The sequence below is a fragment of the Nicotiana tomentosiformis genome, chromosome 2, assembly GCF_000390325.3.
Source record: "Nicotiana tomentosiformis chromosome 2, ASM39032v3, whole genome shotgun sequence".
Lineage (NCBI taxonomy): Eukaryota > Viridiplantae > Streptophyta > Magnoliopsida > Solanales > Solanaceae > Nicotiana > Nicotiana tomentosiformis.
The window spans coordinates 100,838,633-100,856,095 of record NC_090813.1 but is presented as its reverse complement, the minus strand read 5'-3'; the positions used below and the strand labels follow the sequence as shown (position 1 = coordinate 100,856,095).

The following is a 17,463-nucleotide window of genomic DNA, read 5'->3' as shown; positions in this document are numbered from 1 at the left end:
AGCACGATGGTTCCTGTATACAAGAACAAGGGTGATATCCAAAATTGCAATAACTATCGGGGTATCAAGTTGCTTAGCCATTCTATGAAAGTCTGGGAGAGAGTGCTAGAGCTTAGGGTGAGGAGTATATTTTTGAGAACCAGTTTGGGTTTATGCCGGGGCGTTTGACTACAGAAGCCATCCACCTTGTTAGGAGATTGATGGAGCAGTATAGGGAGAGAAAGAAGGGCTTGCATATGGTGTTCATCGACTTAGAAAAGACGTACGATAAAGTTCCGCTGGAGGTTTTGTGGAGATGTTTGAAGGCTAGAGGTGTACTTGTTGCCTACGTTAGGTTGATTAAGGACATATATGATGGGGTAAAGACCCGAGTGAGGACGTTGGGTGGGGACTCGGACCATTTTCCGGTTATGATGGGGTTGCATCAGGGGCCGGCACTCAGCCCTTTTTGTTTGCTCTGGTGATGGACGTACTGACGCTCCACATCCAAGGGGAGGTGTCGTGGTGCATGCTATGATTGACGAGACGCAAGACGGGGTGAATGTGCAATTAGAGGTATGGAGGCAGACCCTGGAATCTAAAGGTTTCAAGTTGAGCAGGACCACGACAGAATACTTGGAGTGTAAGTTCAGTGGCGAGACTCAAGGAGGGGAAGCGGAGGTGAGGCTGGACTCGCAGGTCATCCCTAGGAGAGGGAGTTTTAAGTACCTATTATTCAGGGGATGGAGAGATTGATGAAGATGTCACACATCGTATTGGGGTGGAATGGATGAAATGAAGACTCGCTTCCGGTGTTTTGTGTGACAAGAAGGTGCCACCGAAACTTAAGGGTAAGTTCTATAGAGTGGTAGTCAGACCAACGATCTTGTATGGGGTTGAGTGTTGGCCAGTCAAGATCGCTCATGTCCAGAAAATGAAGGTAGCAGAGATAGGATGTTGAGATGGATGTACGGGCACACCAGGTTAGATAGGATCAGAAATGCGGTTATTCGCGACAAAGTGGGTGTGGCCCCTATTGAGGACAAGATGCGGGAAGCGCGGCTTAGGTGATTTGGTCATGTGAAGTGGAGGAGCACAGACGCCCTGGTGAGGAGGTGTGAGAGGTTGACATTGAAGGGCTTACGGAGAGGTAGAGGTAGGCCAAAGAAAGGTGAGGAGAGGTGATTAGGCAAGACATGGCGCAGCTTTAGCTGACCGAGGACATGACCCTTGATAGGAAGGTATGGAGGTCGAGGATTAGGGTAGTAGAGTAGGTAGTCTATAGTGTTCATAATAGTAGTATTGGCATGCAGTCTCGCTTTCTGTTGGTAGTAGGTTTTTATGACTAGCCGTTGTTTTCTTTCATTGTTGATCACCTTATTGTCTTGTTGTTTCTATTCTGCTTTTATATGGCTTTTGGTATTGCCCCTTCTTTTCTATATTTTCATTAATGTGGTGCTTATGCTTTCCTGAACCGAGGGTTTATTGAAAACGGCCTCTCTATCCTCACAAGGTAGGGGTAAGATCTGCGTACACACTACCCTCCCCAGACTCCACGGTGTGGGATAATACTCTTGTTGTGGTTGTGGGAAAATCTCAGTATACAATTGTCATAAAAAGTAGAGAACTTAACAATAAACTTTAAAAAATGAAAAAGAAAATAATATAAAATGCTCCCGGGCACTTTTCCTGAGAACTCTCTTTCCTACTTCTTAGGATTGTAGAACTACCTTTTCCGGTGTCTCCTTACCGGAATTCCTTCCTTTCGTTCTGAAACCCAGTTTTCACCCACTGTGATTACTGATTAAATCATCTTCTCTTTCACTACTTAGCCAAGCTGCTACTATAGATCCCATGGAGGAAAATAGAATTTACTTCAATGTGGGTTTTATACTTTTGACGTCACCAGGTGGGCTTTCAACAAAGACGTATGGTATGACTGGGTGAAAAGAAGCTGCAATATGATAAGACGCTCAACATTAAGCAGAAAGATTATGGAATGGATCTGCAACATCCTTAAAGAGGCCTCGAAAAATCAGAGGAATATGGTTAGGGGATGGAAAACCAAGAAGCACCTAACAGAATATTTCTGCTCTAGGAAGGACAACAATCATGGAAGAAAAATGAGTATTTTGTCACTTCTGGGAGATGAGAGGTTGGTTATAATAATTCCTGAATTAGCTTTAAATGCGGGGTGGAGTGACATAGCCTTTAAGATAAAAAGGTTCATTAAATGCTATTCACAACAGAGCATTGCAGAGCCTCCCAGGATTACTGATGAGAACTACCCCTATGCCAAAGCATTACGAGAGAGTAAATCTGTAAATGGCAGTCAAACTTTCTCAGAGAATCAGCTACCACTACAGTCAAAGGAGATATTGTTATCTCGGAGCTAGCTGGCATGAAGGATACTGGTCTGCTAAAAAGGTGCATAGTTGGGTACTTTGGGCAACAAGTAGCAGAAAGACCCACTCTATCAGACATCAGGAGATGGACCTTTGTTACTTGAAAAGCTGTTTTTGGGGGTGAACATGTATGAGATGGCCGGAAATATGTTTTTATTCTAGATCCGTTTAGGTGTATGGCGGAGCAGATATTGCAAAAAGAATGTAGATGGAAGAACTTCTCAGATTTTTGGTTGTTTCCTCTATTCCAATTGATTCCTATCGGCATCAAAAAATACTAGTGTGTCATTCGTGAATAAAAGGTGAGTTATGATGCCTTGACTTATAAACATAGCCGAGAAGCCGCTCAAATGTACCTGCATCACTGCTTAATACATCATTCTGCTTGTTGCTTCCATTACTAATGTGAACAACATCGGCGATAATGAATTTCCGTCTCAACCCCCTTGAGTAACCAAAAAATCTACTAGGCCTGTCATTCACAAATATCAAGCATATGACTGTAGATATGCAAAATCTTATCCATTTCTCCTTTGTCCTCGAAGCCCATACTCAGCATAATGAAGTCCAGGAATCCCAGTTGATATGATCATATGCTTTCTTAACATCTAGCTTGCACAACAAACCCAGTTCTACTAGCTTCCTTCTTGGAGTCCACTGCATCATTTGCCACCAAAGCTACATCTAGAATATGTCCTACACAAAAGCTTTCTATGAAGTAGACACTGTCTCATCCAAGACCTTTTTTAGTCTACTGGAAAGCATCTTAGAAATGATCTTATAAATGCTTCCCACTAGACTACTAGGTCTATAATACTCGTACCTCCTCGTTTTTCGGGGTGATGGCTATGAAAGATGCATTAAGATTTCTCTCAAAATCTTCGGCCTCTTAGAATACCGTCGCATTCTCCAACACCTCCCCCTTGGCCGTGCTCCAAAACTGTTGGAAGAAAGCCAATGTGAAACTATCTGGACCTAGGGCTTTATCACCTGCATAACTCTCTACTGCCCCCCACACCTCCTCCTTCCACTTTCCCTCTCCAGCCACTCCCTTTTCTTATCCCAAATTTTCTTAAACTGTATTCCTCTTGGCTTTGGTCTCCAACCTATCTCTTTAAATAAACTTAGGTAGAACCCTGCTATAGCCTTTTTTTACTGTCTCTCCTGTTCACACCACCCACTCTACCTCCGTCGTCTCCATAAAATTTCTCCTATTATTTCACCTCTATCCTATGAAAGAAATAGTATTAAGGTCCCCCTCCTCCAACCATAACGCCCTCAATTTTGTCTCCAACTAGTTTCTTGGGCTATGCCAAAGTAGCTAACACCCTCTTTAATTCCTTTTCTCTCTCTTCCTCTCTTACCTCCAACTCTTCCCGCCCTCCAACCGTCTCCGAATCCCTTAGTTCATTCAGGATCTCCCGCATTTTCACCTCAACCGTCCTAAACACTTTCTTATTCCACACACTTACCTCCCCTTTCAACAATTTCAATATCTTGGCGAGGAGCTCTTTATACTTGCTCATAACCGGATAATCATTCCACCATCCCGTCATCTCTCTCCAAAGTATGTTGCTCTCTGTTAGTTTACAGATATGTATAGTGTAGTCTTGTCCCACATTGGAAGAGGAGTAATATCTACTTGTAGTGTATAGCTATAAATAGGGACCTCTTGTATTGTATTTATCATCCAATATCAATAACATATTTTCTCCCGTGCCTTCTCACATGGTATCAGAGCATTAGTGAGAAAAGATCGTTGTGTGTCATTCCAGCGTTAACCGGGAAGAAAGAACTTAGTCATCGTGCAATTTTTCCGGTGACCTAAGGCTTGTCTAAGTGAAGGTCACTTTCTGTCGGTGTTGTGCTAAAACCAACACCATCACGAGGTAAATCACCCTCCGACGACCAACCCCTGAAATTTAATCCGGCAGAAAAGCCGCCACGTTCCTCCACGCGCCGGCAACAACTTTTCCTGCGAGGGTTCCGGCCACTTTCCGGCCATTTTTTGGCGAAACTTCTTCAAGACAGTGTGTTCTCAAAATTTCGAGCCTGCCCATCTAATTCAAATCAAATTCCGACCACTTTTGTATTTTTCCGGCGTGAACAGTGACCTTTCCGGCCATTTTTTGAAAATATTTCTTCAGGACAGCTTGTTCGCAAGGGAATTTTGAGTCTATCCATCCTGGTTACGACAAATTCCGACAACTCTGGAATTTTCCGGCAAGCTATAGTGTTTCCGGCGTGAACAGTGTTGTATTTCCCTGCTGTAAACAGTGTTTTTCAAGCTATTTTTTTAGTTTTCTCACAGGAGTTATTTCCACTATTTCAAGTTAACCCTACTACTACAAATTGTAGCGACATAGGAACCGATGCTTTGAATAGTCGGATGATTTCTTTAGCAGATTATATTGAGTTCCTTCAGTACAAAGCATGTAAGCAGACATCTTCTGAGATAGCTTCTGTTGTTGACACAGGTAATAGCGTGACTTGTTTCTCCCAATCTTCATCCTCTGAGTCTTGGATCATTGATTCAGGTGCATCAGATTATATTTCTGGGAACAAATCTCTTTTCACTACTATTTCGTATTCTCAATCTCTTCCAAAAGTCACAATGGCCAATGGGTCTCAAACCATGGCAACTGCAATTGGTCAAGCAAGCCCACTTCCTTCCTTACCTTTAGATTCAGTCCTTTATGTTCCCAATAGTCCTTTTAATCTCATAGTTGTTAGTCGCTTAGCGAAATCACTTAAATGCGCTGTTTTATTTCTTGATGATCATGTTTTTTATACAGAAACGCAGTACGGGGCGGATCATTGGTACCGGGTGTGAATCAAACGGACTTTATTACCTTATCCTTGCTAAATCACATGGACTCAAATCTTGTCTTCCTTCTACAACTTGTCCTGTTACTGATTCACCAGATTTATTACATAAACAGTTGGGACATCCCAGTTTGTCAAAACTTCAGAAAATGGTATCTGATTTATCTCACTTGTCAGCTCTAGAGTGTGAGTCATGTCAGCTCGGTAAGCATACTCGCTCCCATTTCCCTCGGCGTCTTGATAATCGAGCAGAGTCACTTTTTACTTTAGTCCATTCAGATGTTTGGGGTCCTAGTCGGGTCAGTTCCACCTTGGGATTCCGCTACTTTATCAGTTTCATTGATGATTATTCCAGGTGCACTTGGATATTTTTGATAAAAAATCGATCTGAGCTGTTTTCTATTTTCCAGACCTTCCACGCTGAAATTCAAAATCAATTTGGGGTTTCTATTCGCACATTTCGTAGTGATAATGCCCGAGAGTATTTGTCTTCCCCATTTCAGCAGTTTATGAAATCTCATGGGATCATTCATCAAACATCTTGTCCGTACACATCTCAACAAAATGGGATAACTGAAAGAAAGAATAGACATCTTATTGAAACTGCTCGTACCCTACTCATACAATCTCATGCTCCGTTGCGTTTTTGGGGGGATGCAGTTCTTACATCTTGCTATCTTATTAATCGTATGCCATCTTCAGCTATCCAGAACCAAGTTCGATTCTCTGTCATGTTTCCCCACTTACCTTTGTTCTCTCTTCCACCTTGTATCTTTGGAAGCACTTGTTTTGTCCATAACCTTACTCCAGGAACAGATAAGTTAGCTCCTCGTGCTCTTAAGTGCGTATTTCTGGGTTTCTCGAGAACACAAAAGGGGTATCGATGCTACTCTCATGACCTCCAGCGGTACCTTATGTCCGTTGATGTTACCTTCTTTGAAACCCAATCATACTTCACAGGTTCAGGTCATCACTTAGATATTTCTGAGGTACTACCAGTTTCATCTTTTGGAGATTCAGTCACTCCAGCTCCACCACCTACAGCTCCACCACCTATAGCTCCAGTGCCACCACCTACAGCTCCAGTTGTAGCTCCACCACCTATAGCTCCAGTACCACCACCTACAGCTCCAGTTGTAGCTCCACCACATATAGCTCCAGTTCCTCCGCATAATCCAGTTCAACCTTTTGCAGCTCCACCACTCTTGACTTTATCATCGTCGTCCACATCCAGTATCAGGACCAGGTGATTCACGCCCCACATCAGCTTCTGCACCTACTGCGGACTTGTCTCCTCTTAGTCAACCAATTGCACTCCGCAAAGGTGTACGATCCACACTTAATCCTAATCCCCACTATGTCGGTTTAAGTTATCATCGTCTGTCGTCACCTCACTTTGCTTTTATATCTTCTTTGTCCACTGTTTCTATCCCTAAGTCTACAGGTGAGGCACTATCTCATCCAGGATGGAGACATGCTATGATTGACGAAATGTCTCATTTACATGCAAGTGGCACTTGGGAGCTTGTTCCTCTTCCTGCAGGTAAGTCTATTGTTGGTTGTCGTTGGGTTTATGCAGTTAAAGTCGGCCCGAATGGCCAGGTTGATCGGCTTAAGGCTCGTCTTGTTGCAAAAGGATATACTTTCTCTCCCGTGGCTAAAGTAGCATCTGTTCGTCTCTTTTTATCCATGGTTGTTGTACGTCATTGGCCTCTTTATCAGTTAGACATTAAGAATGCTTTTCTCCACGGTGATCTTGAGGAAGAAGTTTATATGGAGCAACCACCTGATTTTTTTGCTCACAGGAAGTTTAATGGTTGTGTGTGCAGATTGCGCAGGTCACTATATGGTTTTAAACAATTCCCTCGAGCTTGGTTTGGTAAGTTCAGGAATTCGGCATGACTCGTAGCGAGGCTGATCACTCTGTGTTTTGCACAACACCAACAGAAAGTGATTTGCAAAATAAAACACTGGTCTGTGCCGGAAACACTGTAGCTCGTCGAAAAATTCCAAAGTTGTTGTAATTTGTCGTAACCAGGATGGATAGACTCGGAATTTCTTTGCGAGCAAGCTGTCCTGAAGAAATGTTTTCAAACAATGGCCGGAAAGGTCACTGTTCACGCCGGAAAAATATATAAGTGGTCAGAATTTGATTTGAATTAGATGGTTAGGCTCGAAATTTTGAGGAGAGCACACTGTCCTGAAGAAACTTCGCCAAAAAATGGCCGGAAAGTGCCGGAACCCTCGCCGGAAAAGTTTTTGTTGCCGATGCGTGGAGGAGCGTGGCGGCTTTTCTGCCGGATAACATTTCAGGGGTTGGTCGTCGGAGGGTGATCTACCTCGTGGTGTTGTTGATTTTAGCACAACACCGACATAAAGTGACTTTCACTTAGACAAGCCTAGGTCACCGGAAAAATTGCACGATGACTAAGTTATTTCTTCCCGGTTAACGTTGGAATGACGCACAGTGATCTTTTCTCACTAATGCTCTGATACCATGTGAGACGGCACGGGAGAAAATATGTTATTGATATTAGATGATAAATACAATACAAGAGGTCCCTATTTATAGCTATACACTATAAGGAGATATTACTCCTCTTCCAATGTGGGACAAGACTACACTATACATATCTGTAAACCCACAATCTTAAATGTTGAAACTTACCGATCCAAAAAAATACCTTAAATGTTGAAACTTGCTACTGTTAGATAGTTATGTATAAATAATCTTAGTCCCATATGTAGAAGGAGTAGAATATGTCCTAGTCTCATATGGAGTGGGAGTAGAATATGTCCTAGTCCCATATGTAGTAGGAGTAGAATATGTATTATATATAGGGCTCATTATATCATTGTTAATAAAATTATATTTTTCTCCCGTGCATTCTCACATGGTATCAAAGCTTCAGTGAGAAAATTATTGTTGTGCGTTATTCCAGCGACATCTGGGATGAAAGATCTCATTGCCGTGCAATTTTCCGACAACTTTGTCTTGTTCCCGGGGTTCATCACTGCTACAGTATTACTGTGCATATACCAGTACCACCATGAGATCCGAAACCCTAGAAATTCCAGTCCCATCTGAATAGAAAAGTCAGTCACCGTGCGTCTTTCTGGTTGACGACTCAAGAACTCAAGATTGATTTGCGTTATCTCCTCATCCGTAAGTATTGTGCGAAAACCAACACTACCATTTTGTTCAGGCGACAAAACCCTAGTCAATCGCTCCGGCAGAAAGTCATGCGCATCCACGCACCGCCAGAAGTAGGGTTTCGGCGAGCTACAGTAACCTTTCCTGCCACTTTTTTGACAACTTCTTCGGGACAACTTACTCGTTCAGTGATTCCGAGCCTACCCATATAAATTACATAAAATTTTGACTAACTTTTATTTTTTCCAGTGAATTTTTTTTTTCTGACGTGAACAGTGATTTCCAGAAAAGCTTCTATTTTCTGGTGGTGTTTTAGAACCTATTTTGTAGTGTGGAATTCAGCTTAGTCTCACTATTTTCAAATTTTTCCGGCGACTTTTCGGCCAACTTCTGTTTATCAGCAACAACCTGGTTTGTTGCTCAGCAGGAGTCTAGCGGCCTTGTATATCGCTTGCGTTGGTCACTTTATGGTCTAGAGCAGTCTCCCCGAGTCTGATTTGGTAAGTTCAGCACAGTTATTCAGTTGTTTGGCATGACTCGTAGTGAATTGAATGATCAGCTTGCAGATATTTTCACCAAGACCCTCACTGATCCTCGTATTAGTTACATATGTAACAAGCTCGGTACATATGATTTGTATGCACCGGCTTGAGGGGGAGTGTTAGATAGTTATGTATAAATAATCCTAGTCCCATATATTGTAGGAGTAGAATATGTCCTAGTCCCTTATATAGTAGGAGTAGAATATGTCTTATACATAATGCTCATTGTATCATTGTAAATAAAAATAGATTTTTCTCTCGTGCATTCTCACAGCTACATTAAGTATGTCCAATACAATCTGCTATGAATGAGAACCGCAAGCCATAACAGAACATGGCAATAGCTTGATCAGATCCTTATGTGTAATCCAAATCTTGTGCAGTCCATTTAATAGTGCACCTTAATGAAGATTAGGGTAGAAGGCTAGTAGGTAGTCGAGCGTTTCTCTGTCTTACTCAGTTCGCTAGCATTAGTGTTAGTATGATATCCTTTTATTCATAGATTGTTATTACTACCTAGAGTTTAAATGTTTTCTTGGCTTCGGTTTTATTTTTATCTTGTTGTTATTCCTACTTATTGCTATTACGTTTTTCATCCGTTCTCCAACCGAGGATCTATCGGAAACAGCCTCTAAGGGTAGGGGTAAGGCTGCGTACATCTTACCCTCCCCAAATCCCACTTGTGGGAAATTACTGGGTTTGTTGTTGTTTTACATGAAATATGTACTACTTGTGCAACTATAATTTGTTACGGCTGTTGAAGACTATTTTTTAAGTCCTTGGTCTGTTCATGATATCGAAGTTCTCTTCTGATTCTGACCTTAGTAAAGTACGGTTTACATCTGATGATGTGTTATTTAACTCTAAATGAGAAACTCTTAACTTGATATTGTGCTTCAGGTTTCCTGGAGACAGGCTTAAATGCTTTGGTTGAATCCCTTGCACATGGTTCTGAACTGGAAAGCATAGTTGGTATTTCTGATAGTTCAATTGATGCTATGGCAATACAAGTCATATCTCACAGTGGTGACGGCCTCGTGTCAAACCTAATGTATGCTTTACTTGGCGTTTCTGCGATGTCAAGGGTAAATTGAAACAGCTCATGTCTTTTCCTCGAGATACTATAGAAAGAAGTGCTAGCAATCAAGTTTGGTGCAGTTTGCTTTGTATCTAAAGCATTTATTTTGCAAGTATGTCGTAGGCTGCTAGAGTCTTATCTTTGAATTAATCTTTAGCTGTCATATACGCAAGTGAAACTTTATATTTATTAGTATTGAAACAATTTTGCTAGAATCGGATCCTTTCTTAATTCTTACTAGGAAATATTATCATGACGATCGAGTAGCTCAGTATTATTGGTGAAGCATCCCAAGCCATTTTGAAAGGAAAGCAGGAGTGATGAACAACTTTCCTTCGAACACTACAGTAGGATGATTCTGGAGATCTTTATGGTCTTTTTTGCTGACGCTATTGTTTCCCTCAACAGGTTCACAAGTCTGCAACCATTTTGCAGCAATTGGCTGCTATGTGCAGTTTAAGTGAAAGAACCACCTGGAAGGCTCATCTTTGCTGGGATTCCTTACATGGATGGCTCCATTCTGCAGTCAGTCCTCTCTCTCTCTCTCTCCCTCTCCCTCCCCCTTCCCCTCGCACTCCCTCCCCCCCCCCCACCCCCTCGAAGTGCCTTCTCATTTATTTTGTCAAAACTGATCCTGCTGTTAATCACTCAATAAATTGTTTCTTCTACAATAATTGAGACATTGATCTTCTGCACACTTCCTTGAAGGAAGGAAGCTTATTATTCTGGCAGCACTTATATGAGCTAATGAAATGGTCCACTTTTGCTACTTTTATAATTTATGCATATTCTACATGTTAGCTTTATTCTGTTTGCTAGTCTGTTACTTAAAACTGATCCTGCTGTTCATGCACTCAATAAATTATTTCTTCTACAATAATTGAGCATTGATCTTCAATAAAATTTCTTGAAGGAAGCAACAACAACAACAACAACAAACCAAGTATAATCTCACGAGTGGGGTTTGGGGAAGGTAGTGTGTACGCAGACCTTACCCATACCTTGAGGGTAGAGAGGTTGTTTTCGATAAACCACCGACTCAAAGAAAGAAAAAGAAAGCAGTAACAACCTGCAATACCAACAACAAAATAATAAGAATGTCATGCCCCAAAACCGAGGAGCGCGACCGGCGCTCAACCGAGTGAACCCGGCCGAGCAAGCCTATTAGATTTCCTACTACCCAAATTCATTCATGAATAAAGAGAATATATATGTTTTCGTTAATCAACCAATATAGTGATCATGTTGCAACACCAATTTCTTACCATCAGTTACTTTATTTTAAAGTCTCAATTCCAAACACATTTTTCATAATCTGAAGTGGAAATAGTAATTCAAGCACAACACACGAGTTTAACTTCACCAGCACCATTATACAACCTACACTATGTCTACGGAGCCTCTATAGATAAGGAAGAGTACAATGATAATGCCGGCAACAAGGCTCCGGCTATATCCCCCGGCAAAAGGGACGTTAGTACCGTCGAATAGTATGAAAACCAAACACCAATTTAAGAATTTAGAAATACAATATGAATATGATGAATCAGGGCGACAATAGCATGATATAGCTAACCGTTTAAACCAGAGCAAGCTATCATTTATATGATTTAAGATGAGATCCTCTGTAACCATCTTCACACAAAGCGGCCCCGCCGCCTCACCCGATGTATGCAGGTGGAGGTGTAAGTACAATACCACAACTCTACTCAAGCGGCCCCGCCGCCTCACCTCAATGTATGCGGGTGGATGTATAACCACAGTACCAAGAACCTACACAAAGCGGCTATACCGCCTCACCCCCAATGTATGCGGGTGGAAATGAATCGCATATACCAATACCAACACAAAGCGGCTATGCCGCCTCACCCCAATATATATGTATGGGTGGTGGTGCCACAACAATACCAAAACTATACACAAAGCGGTCGTACCGCCTCACCCCAATGTATGCGGGTGGAGGTGCAGTCCCACAATACCATAATCCCTACACAAAGCGGTCATGCCGCCTCACCCCAATATATGCGGGTGGAGATGTATCACAATTACAATCTCTGTACCATAATCCCCACACAAAGCGGTCATGCCGCCTCACCCCAATATATGCGGGTGGAGATGTATCACAATTACAATCTCTGTACCATAATCCCCACACAAAGCGGTCATGCCGCCTCACCCCAATATATGCGGGTGGAGGTGTACCACAATCTCTACACAACTTGGCATAATAACTTTCACATAAATCATGACTTGAAATTATAACATGTGGATACACAATCCATAGTTTGGAACACATCCTCAATTTATAATGCAATATGATAAAGAGCATTTGAAACACGAATTGAACATATATCTTTATCACAAAACTTATCGGAATACTCGATTTGTAATCAACATCTTGGAACTTACAAGGACAATGGGAATTCCAATTCTAAAAGAAGAGTTTAGCCAACATACCTCCCTTGAACTTCCTTACACTTGAAATATTCCAGAATTCTTAGCAACTTCAATCTATTTTAGAAATATGACAAATAGTACCAAAATTAGGAAGATGATCATGGTTCTAGCTCATTTGAGCATTTTATCAAACACTAAGTGTGCATTAAGGTTCCAAGGTCCTATTATGAAGTATTCCATCATCCCACAACCCAATATTTACCATGCTTAGTTCAACAATCTTCCTACACCCCTTGATATCACATGCATGTAAAATAAACAACTCTCATGCCCAACAATTTTCTTGCTAATTACCCATTTCTAGACAAAATTCGAAATTGAGAGTTAGGGTGTAGAATCTTACCTCTAGGATGAAGACCTAGTGAGTTTCCCTTCTTAATCTTCCAAAACTTGAGCAAGAATTGAATAATCAATTATTGAGGAACACCTTCTCACTCTAGGGCACTCTCTCTCACTCTAAAATATCAAATTATAGCTCAAAAATGGCCCAAAGAGTGTATTTAACGAAATAGGGTCGGGTTTTAAAAACCCAAAAAATGGAGCTCCGGAACGATTCTGCGGTTGCATATGCGACCGCATAATGGATATGCGGACTGCATATGGTCGCATAATCGCTGACAAAAATGATCAAAAATCTGTCTGTGTATGCGGTCCGCATAACTGTTATGCGGTCGCATAGTCGACCGCATAGCTGCTTCCAGAATGGCCCTCTCCTGCTCACTTCTGCGGCCATTATGCGGCCCGCAGAGTGATTATGCGGTCGCATAAAGGACCGCATAAACGCGTTTTTCCGCCAAAATTTTTCCTTTACTTTCCGGTGCATTGTTCAACCCAAAACGTCCGAGCCGCTACAATCCTCAAACACTTAAACTTAGTTCGGCACCATGAAACATTATTTTTTTTATAAATTTTACCGGGCTTTACACTTAAGTACTTCGAAATTTTTCGGAGTGTTACTAAGAAAACAAGCACCAACAACATCAAGATAATAAGGGAACAAGCAGTATCAACAGCAAGATAATAAGAAAATGTATAGTAATAAAGATTGTCAATAACCGAATATAAGGCTAATTACTAATACTACCGGTATGAGGAAGACACACTCGACTACCTAGTGCCTACTAACTTATACCCTAATTCTCGACATCCACACCTTCCTATCAAGGGTCATGTCCTCGGTGAGTTGGAGCAACGCCAAGTCCTGCCTAATTACCTCTCCACAGTACTTATTTGGCCTACCTCTAACCCTCTTCAGACCAACCAAGGTCGACCTCTCATACCTCCCCACCGGAGCATCTGTGTTTCTCCTCTTCGTATGCCCAAACCATCTTGAAGGGAGGAAGTAGGGGTGGACGTCGGCCGGTTCGGTTCGGTTTTTATGAAGTTCGGTTCGGTTTGTTCGATTTTTGGTTTTCTATTTGGTGCACCAATAACCGAACCAAAATTAGTTCGGTTTCTTCGGTTTTTGCTAATTCGGTTTGGTCGATTTTCGGTTCAATTCGGTCGGTTTTGAACAATGAATAATGATTCCTATTCCACTTCACGTGATGCCTTGCTGAACACACTTAGTCAATTCAATGACTTGCTGTTCAGAGGTTGAACAACAAAAGGCTCCAAAAATTCCATTTACAGTGTACAGCACAGCTTTGAAAGTTCTTAACTGAGCTCTGGATTCTGAGTCCTGCTCTTCCTCTATCTCTAAACTTTGCGACGACAATAAACCGGCACGAAGTAGTACCTTTTCTAAAGCGAAAAAATAAAGAATGAATAATCTCTTTCAAACTTGGATGTAATGGGACCAAATTTGATCCAGCCTGCCGGCAACCAGTTGCAACTAAAACCTTCGAATGAGAGTACAAGAAAAGATTACATCTAATGAGTATTTGGAGTCTGAGGAAATTGAGGAACAGACCTTTAGTTAAAAGTCACATCTGAATAACAATTGTACTCCCCTCCATTCCATAATTTAAGCCCCCTATGCGGTTTACAATTTAGAGCTCTGGATTCTGAGTCCTGCTCTTCCTCTATCTCTAAAATCTAACTCATAATGTCTTGACTCCTTATTGTAATGAGGAATCTTTGAAAGCAGCTGATTCACTTTGTCCATATGCTCCTCCCAATCTGTGGGTAGCCCGTCGAGAAAACTATGTCCTCTATGAAAACTTCGGTTTTTCGGTTTAACCGAAAATCGAAGTTGTAAAACCGAGCACCGAACCGAACACCGAAATTATAGAAAACATTAACCGCAAACCGACCGAATAAGCCGGAAAATCGAAACCGAAAAAAATATGTCCTCTATAATTTATGCTTCTTTTTTTTGAGATGGTAATATTTGTGTGTATTAATATATAACAGTACATAGGTTGTACTGAAACCATACTTACAAGAAAACAAAAGGAAAGACTAACTGATCTACAATCCTAGCAGTATTCTAAAACTTCTATGATTGATACAGTATCTTCTGGCCACTTCTGTTTACACCAAAAATAAAATAGAACACAATTCAGTTTGATCTTCTGCACTGAATTGCTATCGCCTTCAAAACACCTAGAGTTCCTCTCCTTCCAGATTGTCCACCATATACATGCAGGGACAATCCTCCATCTATCTCTGTTTCCAGCTCTAGTTTCAACTTCATCCCAACTAGTAATCACTTCTGTAATCTTAGATCTCCATAAGCTTTTCTTGGTTTCCTTGCCAAAAAAAAAAGATCTTATGAGTCTATTCGGTCTCTGAATTACACTTTCAGGGATGGGAAAAAGTGACACCATATATGTAGGAAGTGAGTCAAGTACTGAATTGATCAAAATCAGTCTTCCTCCCATAGATAGATATTGTGCTTTCCATCTGGATAACTTCTTCTCACATTTTTCAATGACATCCATATCTCCTTGGACTTAGACTTAGCACCTAGAGGCATGCCAAGATAGATAGCAGGAAGGGATCCTACTACACCTCCCAGTATTAGTGACAGTTGCTCCATCTCAGGTACTACATTAATTGGAAAAAGGTGGCTCTTTTTCCAATTGATGTGGAGTCCTGAGATACCTTCAAACAAAACCAGGATAATTCTCAAATATCTCAACTGCTCCTCTTTTGCGTCATAAAAAATTAGGGTCTATCCAGCATATTGAAGATGTGTAATCTCCAGGTTGTTGTTTCCAGACTAAGCACACAGAATAAAGCTAATATGTAAGCTCCAGGTTGTTGTTTCCAATTCTTGATACCTCAAAGCCTTTAATCCATCCATTGATTTTTGCAGTTTTGACCATATTGTTCAGACCTTCCATAACTATTATGATATTTTACATATTAGCTTTATTATGTGTGCTTAGTGTGGACCTGGTGCGGTTTCAGATTCCCGAGGACATACCCTTTTATAGGAAGTTGTGGAGGGCGAGCATTAAGGTTGTAGGTTAGGAGGTAGGAGGCATGAATGTGTTTTGTCTTACGCTGCTAGTGGCTTTTCAATTGCGTCCATATTACTTCATTAGGGTTGCAGGCTAGGTCGTAGTAGGCTAGTCCGATAGTGTAGTGTCTTAGGATGTTAGTGGCTCTTGTTGTATCCATATTACTCCATTGTGTTCTGTAGTACTGTGTTATTGTTACTGCTTATTGTTATTACTTCTCTCTATTTTCTGGTTATTGCGTTGCTGGTGTTATCTTTCTTGCTTCCTCTGCTATTACTGCTACACTGTCTCTTTTCATCTTCTTGAACCGAGGGTCTATCAGAAACAGCCTCTCTACTCCTCCGGAGTAAGGGTAATGTCTGCCTACACACTACCCTCCCCAAACCCCACATGTGGAATTCCACTAGGTTGCTGTTGTTGATATGTGTGTGCTTGGTCTGTCACTTATTTTGACTCCATTAGTAGGTTAATTCTTTTTCCTTCTCCAGATATATTGTATTATTTCCAGCTACTTCAGTAAGTTCGGAGAATTGCATTGAGATATTCGTTTTTTGAAAAGTTGTATCAAGACATTCTTTTGTGTGATCATAATCGTTTTCCAGGTACAGAGTTTACCAGCTGAGTACCTAAAGCAGGGGGAACTAGAGTCTTTGGTTCCTCTTTGGATGAAGGCACTTGCTGCTGCTGCTTCAGACTATATCGAGAGCAGACGTAATGTTGGGGGAACAAGTGATTATGGGCATATGCAAGGTAAAGGGGGGAGAATTCTGAAGCGTTTAGTCAGAGAATTTGCTGATGGACATCGCAATTCACCAAATTTTACTTGAAAGTTGAGCAATTGCGTCAAAGATATTGAAACTGCGGCACCTTCATTCTATATAAGTTGAGTTTTGTCCTGGAATGCAGCCATCTTCCTTCTCAACGAGTCTCAAGTCCTTGGAAAATTTATGAATTCTTTGTACCAATGTACAGTATCCCCAATTTTGAACTATAGAGATTAATTTTGTAATATATAACATATCAACAAGGCACTGATGGCCCATTTATGGTAATTGGATAGTAGGGTAAAAGAATCATAAAAAGAGATAAAATGGAGGATAACAATTATTCCACAAATTTTACTTTCCAAGGTCAACTATTTGGTTTTAAGACTTTCTTATCTAATGTCTGAATTTGCACTAAAGGATCCACCTTTTTAAGGGTGTATTGGTGGGAGGAGAGAGTAAAGGGGTGACTTAGGGTAAAATTTTGTCCAGTTTAATTTTACTGTCTAGAACAATTGGTATGCATTAAGAAATCCTTTTTTCTTGGTTATAATTCATAATCTAGCCAGCAGGTGTTAATGTTGTCGACTTTGGCACAACTATAATTGGTTCTTCGGATGACACTAATGCATTTTGCGCCAGTCACTAATATTGTATATGCCAATGTACTGGACAGCTAATGATTTCTGCATCTGTAAATTTTTTGCTATGACTTCCCCTTTTTTACTTGTTCAATTTTTATTAAATCAAACTCTAGAAAGCCAATGAATGTGAAGATAATCCACTACGCAAAAGTTAACAATGTAGAGAGTTTATGATTTTCTCCGACTGTTAGCGATTTGACAAAA

At 41.0% G+C, this 17,463-nt stretch overlaps 1 protein-coding gene and 1 long non-coding RNA gene across 7 annotated transcripts in view; both read left to right on the top strand.

Annotated features, from left to right (window-relative positions):
• LOC104121621 (transportin MOS14) overlaps window positions 1–16,967 on the top strand; it is a 98,015-nt gene extending 81,048 nt beyond the window's left edge. For all 6 annotated transcript variants that reach the window (XM_070195928.1, XM_070195927.1, XM_070195930.1 and 3 more), the window contains 3 exons: window positions 9,807–9,991; window positions 10,393–10,509; window positions 16,454–16,967. In XM_070195928.1, the coding sequence (XP_070052029.1) occupies window positions 9,807–9,991; window positions 10,393–10,509; window positions 16,454–16,678 (527 nt within the window). In that variant the 3' untranslated portion in view covers window positions 16,679–16,967. The remainder of the gene's footprint in view (window positions 1–9,806; window positions 9,992–10,392; window positions 10,510–16,453) is intronic.
• On the top strand, window positions 10,518–15,742 carry LOC108946487 (uncharacterized). The gene is made up of 2 exons (XR_001970798.3): window positions 10,518–15,592; window positions 15,645–15,742. It is a non-coding gene; the product is annotated as an uncharacterized lncRNA (long non-coding RNA).
• Window positions 16,968–17,463: the final 496 nt, after the last annotated feature.